This window comes from Python bivittatus, unplaced genomic scaffold (assembly GCF_059951505.1).
Source record: "Python bivittatus isolate LINGU-HERP-01145 unplaced genomic scaffold, Pbiv_v1 ctg000840_np1212, whole genome shotgun sequence".
In the NCBI taxonomy this organism is placed as follows: domain Eukaryota; kingdom Metazoa; phylum Chordata; class Lepidosauria; order Squamata; family Pythonidae; genus Python; species Python bivittatus.
The window spans coordinates 30,294,598-30,310,861 of record NW_028277113.1 but is presented as its reverse complement, the minus strand read 5'-3'; the positions used below and the strand labels follow the sequence as shown (position 1 = coordinate 30,310,861).

General features: G+C 40.0%; 1 protein-coding gene across 2 annotated transcripts in view; it reads right to left on the bottom strand.

Moving 5' to 3' along the window:
* Positions 1-13,747, bottom strand: part of SPIRE1 (spire type actin nucleation factor 1) — a 79,348-nt gene extending 65,601 nt beyond the window's left edge. Inside the window, exon 1 of one of the 2 annotated variants that reach the window (XM_088131050.1) lies at positions 13,176-13,747. In XM_088131050.1, coding sequence (XP_087987176.1) covers positions 13,176-13,503 — 328 coding nt within the window. In that variant the 5' untranslated portion in view covers positions 13,504-13,747. The remainder of the gene's footprint in view (positions 1-13,175) is intronic. The other variant, XM_088131051.1, reaches the window with a different exon arrangement.
* Between the last annotated feature and the right edge of the window lie 2,517 nt (positions 13,748-16,264).

The following is a 16,264-nucleotide window of genomic DNA, read 5'->3' as shown; positions in this document are numbered from 1 at the left end:
AATACAGTAAAAATAGAATAAAACCAAACACATACACAAATACAGTGGTACCTCGGGATACGAACTTAATTCGTTCCGTGACTCTGGTTGCAACTCGAGTTGGTCTCAAGTCGAGGTAAAGTTTCCCGTAGGGTTCAATGTAAATCCGGTTAATCCGTTCCACCCTCCGAATTTGGTCGCAACCCGAGGCGAATTTCCCCATAGGGTTCAATGTAAATCCGGTTAATCCGTTCCGCCCTCCGCCCGAATTTGGTCGCAACCCGAGGCAATTTTCTCTTCAGAGCCTGACTCCCGCCAAGCCTGCTCTGCATTTTCTTTGGAGCCATGCTAACACACACACCAAAAACCTTCGCAAAACACCGCAAAACACACAAGCCTCACCGAATGTCTCCTTGCTACTGCGACCTCACCCACAGGAAGCCGCGACTGCGTGGCAGCAGGGAAAACGGCCGCAGATCCGGTTCGTAAGTAGAGGCAAGTTCGTAACCCGAGGTAAAATTTTCCTGCCGAAGCTGGTCGTAACCCGAAATGTTCATTAGTAGAGGCGTTCGTATCCCGAGGTACCACTGTAATAATATCTTCCAAGATGTTGATGATCAGTAAGATGTTAATATATGGGAGCATCTTCAAGGTGCTAGCCATCTCCAAGGTTGGTTGCCCCTTTTTTTGCCCCATGCCAGTTGGCAGAACCAGGTCTTGACTGGAAAAGAGAGTTGGGGCCTGCCTCACCTCTGGGGGGGAGAGTATTCCATGGCAGAGAAAGCTCTCTTTCTGGACCCTGCCAATCGACATTGTTTCATTGACGGGGTCTGCAGCATACCCTCTCTGCCTGACCAGTGGGACAGGTGGATATAATGGGGGTGAGATGGTCTCTCAGGTAACCTGGTCCCATGCCATGTATGGCTTTAAAGGTGATAACCAACACCTTGAATTGGAACCGGAAGCAAACTGGGACCCAATGCAGCTCACGCAGCAAAGGTGTAACATGTGCCATCTTTGGGGCACCTAAAATTGCCCATGTGGCTGCATTTTGAACTAGCTGAAGCTTCTAGATACTTTTCAAGGGTAGCCCCGTGTAGAGCACATTGCAATAGTCTATGCGGGAGATGACTAGGGCGTGAGTGACCGACTGGAGGGACTCCCAATCCAGAAAAGGGCATAACTGGTATACAACCTGTAGTTGAGCAAAGGCCCTCCTGGCCATGACTGTCACCTGCTCTTCAAGCAGGAGTCGTGAGTCCAGGAGGACCACCAGATTACGCACCAGGTCTGTTTGGGGTAGTGCAACCCCATCCAGGACCAAAGATGGGAAACTTCCAGGTACAGAGAAGTCCCCAACCCACAGCCACTCTGTCTTACCAGGGTTCATCTGAAGCCTGTTGTTCCCCATCCAACCCCCACAGGCTCCAGGCACCAGAAAAGGGTAGTCACAGCATCACGCAGATCACCTGGGATGGAGAGGTATAACTGGGTATCATCTGCATATTGATGATACCTCATCACATGGTGGTGGATAATCTTGCCCAGTGGTTTCATGTAGATGTTGAAAAGGTGTGGGGAAAATACTGAACCCTGCAGCACCCACAAAGCAAGGGCCGTGGGCTGGACCTCTCGCTCCCTATCAATACCAATTGGGACCAGCCTTGGAGGAAGGAGGTGAACCAGCACAAAACTGTGCCACCCACCCCCAACTCCCCAAGCCGACCCAAAAGGGTACCATGGTCGTTGGTATCAAAAGCGGCTGAGGGGTCAAGAAGAGCAAGGATGAATGCACTACCCCCATCCTGCTCCCGCCAGAGATCATTCAAAAGTGCAACCAATGCTCTTCCAGTCCCAAATCCGGGCCTGAAACCTGACTGAAAAGGGTCCAGATAATCCGTTTCATCCAGGAACCTCTGGAGCTGCAACACCACCACCTTCTCAACTGCCTTCCCTAAAAAGCCTGGAGGACCTTGTCCACTTCCTATATATATTCTCTGCACGCTCAGACAAATATCCAGAAGCTGTGCATTCTTACAAAATGTTTCTGTGTATACACAGGGAGAGTATATTAGTGGCTGATGTTTCCTTTTGGCAGCTGATTTTCATATCTAATAATTGGATGCTGTTCCAAATAGGTCATTTTAGTGAAAGAAGGAAAGTGTTATATATTACTCCCTTTGTGGATCATGATCCTAACATGAATTAGGATCCCGGATGATTGTGGTTTTTTTTTCCTTTAAAAAACAAATGGCCAGAATTAATAACACTTTAAACAAATGTACGCTTACTGCAAAAATTAAGTTGGTCCTTAGGAAGACTTTAGAAATTCAATATCTATCATGTCAAGGAGGTAGCAGAAAGCTTTCATAAAGACACAGGATATATTAATTAAAAGCCAACAGTGAACAAATCTTTTGGGATTCTGCCATCAGAATCTGAACTTTGTTCTATTTCTTGGTCACAGATTATACCTTTCAAAAAAATTAATGTTTTATTTTAGGGGACTTAAACCCATAGGCATCCATGAATAAAAATGTGCATCAAGATGTGATTATACAAAACCTGTATCTTATATATTTGTATCGGATATCAGGACACAAGTATGTAAGGGTAGAATTTATTTCCTGATGTCTTCATGCATATGTCATTATTACATGTGTACTTCCATATATTTCCTATTCAACTAATAAGCCAAGAAGTCTATATATGAAAGGGGAAGAGGTGAAATCAGGCTTTTACGGAAATATGTTGTCTCTGAAAAAAGTTACTTCAATAACAAGACCCTGCTATTCGCAGATGGCCTTTTGTCAGACTCAAAGAAAAGAACCTTTTTCCATGTTGCTTCCAAGCCTTTCTCTTTAGAACAGGAATGGGCACTTTCCCAGAAAAATCTGTTCCACCCCCTTCTGTTTACAGAGAAGCATAGAGAAATCACCTCTCCTGACACGGAGAAGGAGAATGAATGCTCCATGGGATGGGATTTCAGAGGGAAGTTGCTTCTCCTGTCTGAAACCTTTTCTGCTGGAAACAATCAGTTGAAGAGGATTTTCTTGGGGAAAGAAAGTAAGAGCTTGGCCTGGATTAGTTCCCCAAGCTTGACTGCAAGTTATTGACTCCACTCATTTTTTTTTATAGAAAAGATGCCAAAATATATGTTGTTAAATTGGTATTTTAAATTCCAGATAGTGTAAAATTTAATAACCATGTGTATTTCCATTATATTTGCACAGTAGGGAGGTATAATAAAGTGAATCAATTTCACTTTGCTGGCCTCTTACTATACTTATTTTTATGTACAAACTCAGAATCATGACTTAAAATAAAAACTAGTCAAATACTACAAAAACTGAAATGTAAACCCTAGATTGATTAATTCAGGCATCAGGAAAATAAACACAAACAAATAAACAAACTCCCGACTGAAATGTTGCAAGGCTGTCATATTTCCAGTGTTTTTGCAAGAGATCTTACCAAAGATTCTGGCATTCTAAGTTGAGACTGGTGAAATATTGTGAGATATGGCCATTTAATGCCTGTTGGGGGTTTTTTGCATCCACATCTGAAAAATATTGTAAACCCCCGCTCCACCTTGCTTTATTATTTCTACAGAAACTGAAGCTATAAAAAACAGGCTGAGCTTCAGAACCATTGCCTAGGGTTTATATACAGTGATACCTCGGGATACGAACGCCTCTGCTTGCGAATTTTTCGGGTTACGACCAGCTTCTGGCCCCAAAATTTTACCTCGGTTTGCGAACTCCGCCTTGGGGTACGAGCCATTTTCCGCCCGTGCCACGTGGTCCGCGGCCATTTTCTGCCCGTGCCACGTGGTCCACGGCCATTTTTCCGCCCGTGCCACGTGGTCCGCGGCTGTTTTTCCGGCCCTGCCGCGTGGTCCGCGGCCGTTTTCGCGCCGCGCCGGGCTGTTTTCGCGCCGCGCCGGGCCGGGCCGGGCTGTTTTCGCGCCGCGCCGGGCCGTTTTCGCGCCGCGCCGGGCCGTTTTCACGCCGCGCCGCGCTGCACCCGGCCATTTTCGCGCCGCACCACGCCGCGCCCGGCCGCTTTCCGTGTGGTCCGTGGACGCCAGAACGGATTAACGGTAATTACATTGAACCTTATGGGAAATTGCCTCGGGTTGCGACCAAATTCGGGCGGAGGGCGGAACGGATTAACCGGATTTACATTGAACCCTATGGGGAAATTTGCCTCGGGGTGCGACCAAATTCAGAGGGCGGAACGGATTAACCGGATTTACATTGAACCCTATGGGGAAATTTCCTTCGGGTTACGACCAACTCGGGATACGCCCAGAGTCACGGAATGGATTAAGTTCGTATCCCGAGGTACCACTGTAATTATAATTACACTATTTCAAGATTCATCACTATTATATTGTCCAAGAGAGTTCCATTTACTTTCACATTCCCATAAGAAAAATGCTTAATCAACTGATGTTTTATTTTTATTACTAAAGCTAATTCACACTGAGTTTGTGGAATTTTATCTGAGCCATTCCATTTCAAATAATTGGTGGAAACTTATCAGTGGTTATTCCTCTACAGAAAAAAAATCTGCACAAACCATTCTCAAAGTTGCTCTGCATCATGGTAAATTGTAAACTATGCGTGTGGTTTTAATAAGGAAACTGAATCATATTTAATCAAAAATACAACATTCACCACCCCTGAGAATGCAGCAATAAGAACACAAAAATATATCCATTTAGCTTCCCAACATACATTTTGTATTGTTCTACATTCATCATGCATGATCAAAATAAAATTATCCAACTTCAGAAAATGTTAACTCCTAGATTGACTTCCATTCTTAACTATCTAATGAACACAACAATCCACAGAAAATCTCCCTCAACCATATTCTTATTGCATATTCCAATTGATAAACTTTTTCTTGAATACAACTCAGCTGAAATAATTGGATTTCTGCCCTGAAGGAAACCATCTTTTGGAAATTCTGTACCAAGTCAAATAATAGATGTGAAAAGTGATAACTGTTCTTCAGTACTATTATAACACTGTTGTTATAGATGCATAATTACTTTTTTCTGTTATGTTTACCTATTTGGTAGGGTCTATTATAGCTAGTGAAGCCATTATCTTCAATACCTAAATAAGATTTGGAAGTTAAAAGAACAGCATTTTATATGCTACATTTTACAAATTCAGCCTTTGAAATGTGCTTCCTTACCCACTGGATTTGGGATTAAGACTACTTCTGGCCTATTCAGTCTTCCTTTGTACAAAGGATATCTACTAGAATGGTTTTACAATAACAACAAGCTACATAAGGTATACAAACAAAACAAGAACTGTACCTATGTTTCCTTATCTTCAATTATGTCTGGATAATCTACCAAGAGAAGCTGGTCCTACTGCATAGTTAAAGCATCTCCAGTTAGAGTATGTAGGTAACACTTTCAGAGTTTATACAGCCTTATATTATCATATTCTGTTTCTTTCATAATGAGTGCACTCATTTCACTTATTTTAATGTATTTTATGGATTAATACCATAAAAAGATTTAACATCTTTTCAATTTTAAAATGTGCATTTTGCATCATCAACTAAATTCTGAATTATTATACTGTAAAGGTAAAAAGAAGGAGGAAGAAGAAAAAAAGGAGAAGCAGCAGCAGCAGCAGCAGCAGCAGCAGCAAAGTGTTCTGAGTTGAGCAATATTCCTGGTGACTCATCAACACGTTTATATGATTTTCTTGGCATAAATACAGATGTGGTTTACTATTGCTTCTTCCAGGATAGAATTCCAGTACTATGCAGACCTGAGCCTGCTTAGCTTCCAAGGTCAGAAAATAATATATGTTATGCTAAACCTTTACAACTTTTACCATTGATTCACAAATGTTTAAAAACTTCATACATTAAATTCAACCATATTCCTGGATCTTATGAGCTTTTCCTGATAAATTAGTTGTTGCATTCACAATAAAAAAGACACCAAGCCATTATAAATGATCAAGCATTTATAAACAATGTGTATGACCTTCATGGAGATACCAAATTAAATCAAAGTGCTTGAAATAATACACACAAATCATCTGGGAATGGGGAAAAACATTTCAAATGTGTTTCTCCATTAGCACTTAGATATTTGCAAACAGGACAGTATAGACCTGCTATCTATACAGCCATACTGAGCATATTCATTTAGAATTGAATCTTAAATTTACATAGGTTGTAATCCAAAATTTGCTCTATGCAACCTACATGTTTTCATATCTGTGGCGTTCTATGTTTTTATATACAATTGTAAAAAAAAAAAAAAATCAATTGTTTCTAAATATCTTTTTCTAACATTTTGTTTACACACTTAAAAGCGTTAAAATATATTATTAAAGAACGTGTTAACATAAGCAATAACATGTTTTGTCTTTTGTTTTGTTGTATGTGGTTTGCAATCCATGATTTACAGCTTAGTATGCCACGCAAACTCAGTCAATTGTGATTTATACTCATGACTAAACAAACCTGGCTTCATGTGATATCAAATCAGGCCCAAGAAATAACCAGAACTTTTTTTTCTTTATCTTTACCAATATCATACAAAATTTACTATGATTTACATAAAATTATATACATTATATGTATATATATAAGTATGTGTGTATGTAACTGTATTTAAAATCTGCCCCAATCCCAAGTGACTCTATGGCAGACCACTACAGAAACAAAATATAAAAGCAACAAAATGCTAAACTTCATTAATCAAAATACCACACTCAGTAAGATCAACTGAACCCAAAGTTTATTAAAATTACACAGATTTTAGTGTTTCAAAGGTTAAAATATTTGCTATTTTATCACAGTAAGTTTAGAGACTTCTGTAACTACTTAAACAGAGTAAGTTCTTATGAACACAGTGACACTTCATAATTCTAAATGTGGAATGGTGGTAGAATAAAGCATTGGATTCACAATTATTTCTAAGGCCCTGTTTATGTCAAACAGGGCAGAATGTATAGATAATAGGGCATGGGAACTTTCACAGATCATCACCTTTTTCCCAATTCAATTGTGGCATGTATCCAGGGTTAAGTTCAGAGTACAGGTAGTACTTATGACAGCAATTGGGACTGGAATTTCTGCAGTCCCAGTTGCCTTTGTTAACCGAATCCCATGGTCATTGGGCAAGGCAACTTCCTGCTGGCTTCCCACAACCAAGTCAGTGGGGAAGCTGGCAGGAAGTTGCAAGTCCCAGGTGGCTTGCAAGCAGGCTGGCAGGCAGGTAAGTGGCTGCTGATGGGTGGGGGAGAGCGCAAGTGGGTGCAAGAGGGTGCGCATGTGTGTGAGGAAGGTGCAGCGAGAGTCAGGGAAGATGCAGATGTTGCTTCAAGTACAACTTTGACCACTCTTCAAAATATAAATAGGCATTTGATCATTATAACAATCACTGAGATCCACAGGGTAGAAGGCTGGAGGTCCCAAATCCCTCTCCCAGAATTATTTAGGATCTTTACACACAGCTCCTGCCGCCTGTTTTGGGGTAGTGGGTTGGTAGTTCCTGCTGCCATCATCTATCTTCCAGGAGGCATTTCATTCATTTCCTAACTTGGGTGTGAAAGAGAAATACACCCTGCACTGCCTTCCTGGTAATTAAAAGGTCAAAACTACAAAAGTTGAAATAATTTCAGCAGTGCACCTTCTGATCATGTAGCACTGAGCTATGGTGACTAGAGAGTATAGACTTTCCTTCTCCCCCTTTGAGAAATAAACCAATTTCACAGGAGATAAGCAAAAGCAAACTGTATATAAAAATACAAATGTGAAAACCATTTTTGACTTTAAATATGAAGATGCAAAGATTCAGAACTGCCAGCCCCTGTGAAAACATCTGACAAGGTAATTAAAAAAAGAGAAATCCAAAACAAATACATTTCAGATAGACCACAGAGTAGCATTGCTTTGCTACAAATGAAGAGCTCTTTGTCAGAATCTCCAAGAAGACACTGGAGAGGTTTCAAATTACTTTTAAAGATCACAAGAAGTTTCTAAAGAAGATTTGTACCTCTGGGAGAATGAGGGAAGGCTTACATTAAACATCAATTCTTTTACATGTACAGAGAAATAAAAACCTAGGACTTAGCACAGCACAGCAGACAGAAAGAAAAAAACCAATACAAATTCCTAGTTAGACATTTTTACTTACGACTACAGAAAAGAGAAAACTTCTGAACTAATGCTTATATAGCATTATAATATATAATATAATATAATATAATATAATATAATATAATATAATATAATATAATTATTATTATTATTATTATTATTATTATTATTATTATTATTATTATTATTATTATTATTATAGGCTTAATGCCTATGCTTCAGTTACATGGATGTCTCCAGTTTCCTGGCAGTTTCAAAGTGTAATCCAGAGGATATTGGGGAAATGGAAAACCCCATTTTTACCACCCTCAATCCACAGGCTATTATTGAGTCCTGCTCTGTTTCAAAAGGAGAAGGAGCAACTGGGGTAATCCAATGCTGTATGTGACCAAGAGCCATTTCTCATTCATGGGGATTTATACTGTCTCAGCCTGCCGTCTAGCATGCAGGCTACATTTACAACTGCCAGTTTTCATGTTACTATTTACTATATGAAAAACAAGAATTAGGAGTTTTAAGAAAAAGAGATGGACTATATCACAGAACAGATATAAATTTCCCCATAAAGAAAAAATGGAGGGGTAGTGGAGGTTATTTTACAGAATTACTGATCAACAAGGTTAAGACAGTAACACAGCCATATACATTAAACATTAAGGCAGTTTTTCCCAACCTGGTGCCCTGTTCCAGTTATATTGGACTTCATTATTCACAGATTGAAGGATTACCTTCTTTGGCAACGATGGAGAGGAATCAGGTTGTAGGCTGCATTCACACAACACACTATGCTAAAATGTGATCACTAATCTGTGCTGTGTGAATCCAAGGAGTATTATTAGTTTAAGGTTCAATGGATTATGCAATCCCATGGAATTGAATTATTTCAGTAAGCCATGGTTCAGCTATACATGAGTTAGCATACTGTGTGAACACAGATGCAATGTATTCTCAAAACACACCTTTAGTATTTAATGCAAAACAGTGATTTAAGAAAAGACTAACCCTGGAATTACTGGAGTAATTTGTTCTTCAGGCACTTTACTCTAGTGCATCTTTCTTGTTATACAAGTTCTCTGCCTGTAGCCTGGATAGTAACATTTTAATATGAGAAAGTGCAACATGTAAAGGTTTCAGCCTAATATTATATTAAAAGCAACTAGATTTGCAACAAAATGTTGCTCAGTAATCTTACTCTCTAACACAGTAGTTTTCAACCTTGGCATTTTGGCATGGCTGACTGGGGAATTCTGGGAGTTGAAGTCCACACATCTTAAAGTTGCCAAGGTTGAGAAACACTGCTCTAACATGTGCCACTTTGCAGATTATAGCCAGTCAACCATATTCTCTTCTAAGAATCTATAAACTGTTAGGGATACAAAATGGAAAATTCACTTTTCCCATCCACCCCCAAGCTTGCCCTTAACTATTGCAAAGGTTCTATAAAACCACTAAGCTTAAGCTTATGTTTTAAAAACATTTTATACCTCTTGTTTTTCAGAAGACCTACTTTTTCTGTTAGCATCCTTTACCTGAGGGAATGATACAGAAAAGATTTGAACTTCATTTTCCTCAAATTAATCTCTTTGTATTTTGTTTTCCTTTCAGCTCAGCACATTCTAATGACTTGCATCAGAGGCATTAAAGACAGGACAGAACAGTGAGATTCCTTCTCTGAAAGGCAGTCAGAACTGGAAATTCTGTATACCTCCAAGCAGAATGGTTATACTAAAGTGAGATTTATTGGCTATGTGTTATTGTACACTCAAAGTCTAGTTAATACCATCTTTTCAAAAATATATTATCCCAGAAATTCAAGTTTCCTAGCAATTCTTTTTCTCTTGAAGTTTGCAAGATGAAATGACTTGCTTTGTTTGAACTATTTGAACTTTAACTCAGCAGAGTTTATTTTTATTCACTCAATTTGTTTGTGGAATGTTATTACCTATTGATAGATATAAACTTCAAGGAAAAGATTGAAGCATTTGATCTTCAACATTCCTTTTAGCAATATAAATGAACACAACTATTTGTATTTTCTTGCTTTTTTTCTCAGATTAAGAAAAAGAACAAATCTGGGCATCATTATCAGAGAAATCCTATATATGTTTATTCCAAAGCCTGTCCCTTTATATTCAACAGACCTCTTTCAAAAATAATTGTACTCAAGATGGCAACTTAAAACTTGCTGCAATTGTTATTTATTTCATAACATTCTTCATAAGTCTATTTTTCACTACCGCACATTTTTTCATTACCAAATGCTACATTATTATTTGAAAAAAAAAATTAAGACTGAGTTAACTCACTTCATAGTATGCTTTTCTGATTTAGTATGTTATGTGAATTCACCCATTGTAAACAATAATAACCCAACCAATTGTGGCTTATTTAAAAATCCACTAAACAACCTGTGACTTAATGCATTGTGTGATCTCAGCCATCAATTGGTTTCCATTCAACTTGTGACTATTAATGGGAACAAACATCTCCAGTCAAGAGAAAAAAAATACATCCAGTTATTTTGATGGATCCGGATTAATAATGGTATAGGTAATGTTGAGACCTTTCTTGGAAGATCAGGGGAATTTTTAAAGCTTGCTTGCTTAATTAAAACATTTAATAAATTATATAAATGAAATAATGCATCTTGTTTATCAATGTCTAACAATCTTTCTAACCCCATAATTTGCTTGATTTTACAGTGTCTCATTGTGAATTTTAAAAATTAGAATGCTCTGTAAGTGCAACAATAATCTAAAATAAGTAATATTACTAAATTAGTTCAATGGGGATCATGAGAAATACTGTTTACCTCCCACAATAACATTAACATGTTTTGAAAGAATTAACAAGAATATATACTGCTGTTAAATGCAAACATACATATTCTCCATTCCACATTAATTGTTACAATTTTTTAAAAAAGGAGAATCTTCTTTGTTCATTCCAGAAATGCTGGCTACAATCTGAAACTATCACAGCACAAGTTCAGCCTAATTAGAACGCCTGCAGTGTTCTTCCACATTTAATTTTAAGAGCGATGCAAAAATCATCACTTGCACACCTTCAGACTTTTCTCTCCCTACTTGTTTGCTCAAGGATCTCCAGAGTTTCCATATTTTTAAAAATCTTAGTTAGCCTAATAAAGGTATCATCCTAATATGGAAGTTAGTAATATAACATCTAAAAGAAAGAAGACAAAAAGAATACAGTAACTATTTCAGGGATTATAAACTAGCATTAAGAAGAATTTTTCTGTTTATTTGTTATTCATTGCATTGGTATAAAAACCTGGATAGAAGGTATGTTCTCTCAGCTGTAAACTGTGTGCCCTAATCCCAGACATGGACATTGATCAAAAATACAATTACTTGTGATGTAAAGCTGATATGTTCTCTAACCAGCTAATGTAAGAAAGTTCATCTAGCATGTGCTTTAGGACTTAAGAATTCATCAATTATTTTTAAAAAGATGATGCAGGGGCCAATATTCAGAAACAGGTAGATATTAATCACTACAGTAAATTCTCCTATTATACTCCATACAATAGATATATATATAAAAATCATATATCTCAAATTCAGTTACTCCCATTTTGAAGACTTATTAGTTCTTGTTCTCTTTTGTCCACTAGCTGTCCATAGTAAAATTAGGATCTTTATGATACATAGTATGTATCACATGCCTTATATGGTGTTTGATTGACAAATTAAAAGACAGGAATAATCTGTTTACTGACAGAATGAGCTTCTGTTGAGTTGGCGTTGGCTTGGGATGTTGACATGACTTTTAAAAGTATGTTTATAATGACTGCATAGTCAGATGCTAACCTATGTACGACTAAGTAAATATGTATTATATTACTCACATACATGAAGAGCAAATTATACATAATTGCTCAACCTGTCTGACATACTGTCCATAAGTACATTCTTGGTAGAGGAGTTTAACAAGTCACATTTTATTTCCTGTATTCATCCTTGGATTGGTTTCATATTCTAGTTTGAAGACAGAACCCTGATTTATACACATTAAAATATGAACATAAGTTGCTCTCACATGAGATAAATAACTGTAAGACCAGGATGTAAATGCTGTATTCAAATTACTAGAGACCTGATTTGTCTGGATGTCACACACACACACACACACAGATAGCCGGTAGTCATTAAAACCTCTGCTAACAGCATGCCGGGACTCTGACAGCTGCTGTCTTTGTTTTGCTTTGCGGTGCCTCCCCCACCATCATGCTGACCTATATGAGCAGCTTTGCATCGCTTTCTTTCCCACAGGCTTTCAGCAAGTAGGAGCAAAGAAAATTCTAGCTTGAACAAGAAGCCAAAGCAATGTTGGTAAACACAGATACAAGCTACCCACTGAAATCACCTACAGTCATCCATGTTGTGATACTGAAAATAACAACGCAATTACACATTTTAGGTCCTTTATCCCAAAATGAAATCTGTACAAATCATTTGCTCAGGCCACCCTGCAGACTCAAAAGTGCTCGCCTATATATCAGCCATAATGCAGCATTCGTGGGCGGGGGAGGGGGGAATGTCAAAATGGTGAGATCTTCCTTTTTTAAAAAAGAGGCACATTATTACAGCGAGGGGGAAGGGATGAAGAAGAAATGCTAAAGGGAACAGTTTTAGGAGATGCGGTATAAACAGAAGCAATTTTGTACTGTAGGGAAAGAGGGGAGGGGAGGGGAGGGGAGGGGAGGGAGAGAAATTTCGCTAACGGAGGCAATCCATACTCCCTTTTTTAAAAACAGCAACAACCAGAGTTAAGAGGTGATGAAGAAATGCTAGTAAACAGCGGGAGGAAAGTAGGATAAGAGCCCTCCTGATACAGTACTGACCAACCAGCTCCGGCAGCAAGAACAGGAGATGAGAGCAACTGGGAGAAACTGGAAGAGAGGGAGGGGAAGGGTCCTTGCAAGAAATGGCACAGCGGCCACGCGCCGAGCAGAGGGAAGTCGTCGGACTGGGAGCCTCTCTTCGAACGAGGACCGGCTGAGGCTAAGACCGCGCCACCTTTACCTGCTCTGGCCGAGCCTCGAGCGGCGCCGCCTCCGTTCAAAGTGACGGCCCCGTCCCTCCAGATGCGGATATCGGCGGGGCTCTCCACTCGGCGGGTCAGGGTCTCCCCGCGGCGACCCCCAGCGCGGAGGGAGCCGCAGCACTGGTAGCAAACGGCCCACGCCTGCTCCTCGTTGATGGGCTGGTTGTAGAGCTTGAGGATCTCTTCCAACGAGAGGGCTTCCCGCAGCATCGCAACCGCCTGGCCTCCGCCGTATCCTTCATCCTCCCTGCGGCTGGAAGTGCCGGGCGAGGGCTCCTCGCCTCCCGCCGCCCCAGCGTGAGCCATTCCTTTGCGGGAGAAGAAACCCTGCGAGCTGCTCTTTCCGTCGCCCTTCGCCTCGCCGCCTCGCCTCGCCTCAGCTGCTGCCCGCTGCCTTCATCTTCTCCCAAACTCCTCCTTCCCCGCCAGATCAGCCACCGCAGCCGAGCGCGTGAGCTGTGCAGGACAGCCCAATCCCGCGGGGAGGGGAATCCAGCCGCGGAGAACTGCAGACCGCCCGGCGGCCGGCCGAGTCACCCGCTCTGAGGGCAGAGACCGTGGAGGGCGGGATTCACTTCATAGCAACCCAATGGTGTCCACTGCCACCGACCTTCCCAACGGCTGGGCTCGGCTGGGCTCGACCGCCCCCTGTCTGTAGGAAACCGGCGCAGCAAGAGGGGGCAAAAGAAGGCTTCGTATTATCCTGCGCGGGAGGACGGTATTCCGATTGCCGAACACCGATTGCACACCAAAGCCTTCCCCACTGAGGTTTCAGAAGGAAGCATGCGCCTTACCTTCACCTACACTTTATTCCTCGATTAAGAGGAGTCTGCGGTTCTTTTCCGTCTAAGAGCACACGATCCTGACGTGTGCTTTGCTCTACTGTACTGCATTCAAGGTTACATTCTGCCTTCTCACACCTACCTATAGCTTTTCCAGTGCAACTTTGCGGGATTGTATGAGACACCGAATCATAAACTAACTGGAAATGGACTGGCACAATTCACTTCACATGTAGTTGGTTAGGTTATGGTTTAGTGTTTTGTCTAAACACAGCCAGACCCTGACAACTGCCCAAAGCCTTGGAACTAGTACCATTCTGAGTAAACAATAATGAATATACTCCACTCACTATGACTACTATAAAAAACAGATGTATAAGAAAACGGAGACAACACCACTCATGACTGGAGTTCTGTTGTTTAGGGTTAGGGATGAGCCCACTGCGCTGGTCCAAAGAATATTTTATAATTCTTATCAAAAACTGGAACTGAAACCAGGTGCCAGAATGATGAACGGGTGACTTTTAATATATATTTATCCTATATTAGCCTCCTTCATACAATATGCTAAACTACAGACTATTCATACAACATGCTGTCCCAGAGCCAAACCAATAAAGTGGAACTTTACCTAATGTTAGGCAGAAATGAATTTATTTCAACCTGGATTCATTATGTTACCCAGTGCAGACAGGAAATGTTATTCTGCAGATTTAGACACATTATTATCCTCAACATGTTCATGCTCTACAGGTAGGCAAGACATTGGTTGATTGATATACCATCAGGTTGATGTTGAATCTTAGTGTGGTGGTATGTAGGAATGACCTTGGGAGATAGGAGAAAGACTGTTGCCTAGGCTGCGGTCCTCCTATCTCCCAAGATCATTCCCACATCCCATCACACTTAATGACCACATAGATTGATTTTCTCCATGATCATCTGTCCCCCAACTCATTCCTTCAGATCTTCCAGTAGTGTACCCATCATCATTATAATTGATTTCATTCACCTTTCTGCTGGTGGTCCTCCTTGTCTTTCCTTCCGCTTTTCCCAGCATTACAGACTTCTCCAGAGTTTGATCTTCACATAATGTGTCCAAAGTGTGATAATTTGAGCCTGGTCATTTGTGCCTTGAGTGAGAAGTCTGGGTTATTTGATTATCCATTTTGTTTTGTTTTGTTTGGCTATTCATGGTATTATCAGGAAACTTCTCCAACACTCAAAAGTGTCAACACTCTTCATTATCCTGCTTCTTTAGAGTCCAACTTTCAGTTCCATAGAGTGATTGTTATAGGTATGGCACCTGAATACCTGAATATCTTTTGCAAGGCTTTCATTACTACTCTACCAAGTGCTAGTCTGTGGTGTATTTCTTGACTGCTGGTTCCTTTACTATTGATAGTTGATCCTAAAAGGCAGAAGCTATCCACTATTTCAATAGCTTGTCATTTCTAAGGTGGTTGCTGTACCTGTTGTCACTAGTTTTGTCGTCTTTATATTTAATCTTAGTCCCATATTTTTCATTGTATTCGTTGACTTTCATAACTAGAGCTTGCAGATCATTTCCATCAGGATGATGCAGGTTATTGATGTTTCTTCCTCCAATTTTAAAACCACATTCATCTTTTTCCAATCCATCTTCCCTCAATATATATTCTGCATATAAGTTGAATAAATAAGGTGAAATATACAGCCTTATTTCACTCCTTTGTCTGTTCTGCCATGTTCTGTCTGTACTGTGGCTTCCTGACTTAGGTATAGGTATCACATGAAGACAATGAGTTGTTTTGAGATTCACATTTTTAAAGCACATTCCACAGTTTGAGATGACTGATACAATCAAAGGCCTTTCTTTAATAATGAAGTACATACTGATTTCTTTTTGGTATTCTTTGGTTTTCTCAACTATCCAGTGTGGTGTTACATTTCCTTTCTTTCTATTGGCCACTGTGTTGGTCTCCAGATTTGCTGGCATAGCTTGATCAGAACCTTTACTGATTCTCCTTCTATTGCTTGCCACATTTCTGTAAATATTCCATTAATTCCTGTAGCCTTATTACTTGTTAATAACTGAAGTGATAATTTAGCTTCATCTTCTAGTACAAGAGGTTCTGTAAGTAGGGAATATCTTCTATGGTATATTGGATGTTGACATTTCTACTGTACAGAATTTCAGTATACTCCTTCCATCTTTGATCTTCTTTGAATCAGTTACACTCTGTCCATTGGTGTCCTTTAGTATACCAGTTTGAAATTGGAATGTTCTTCTGAGTTCAGAGATC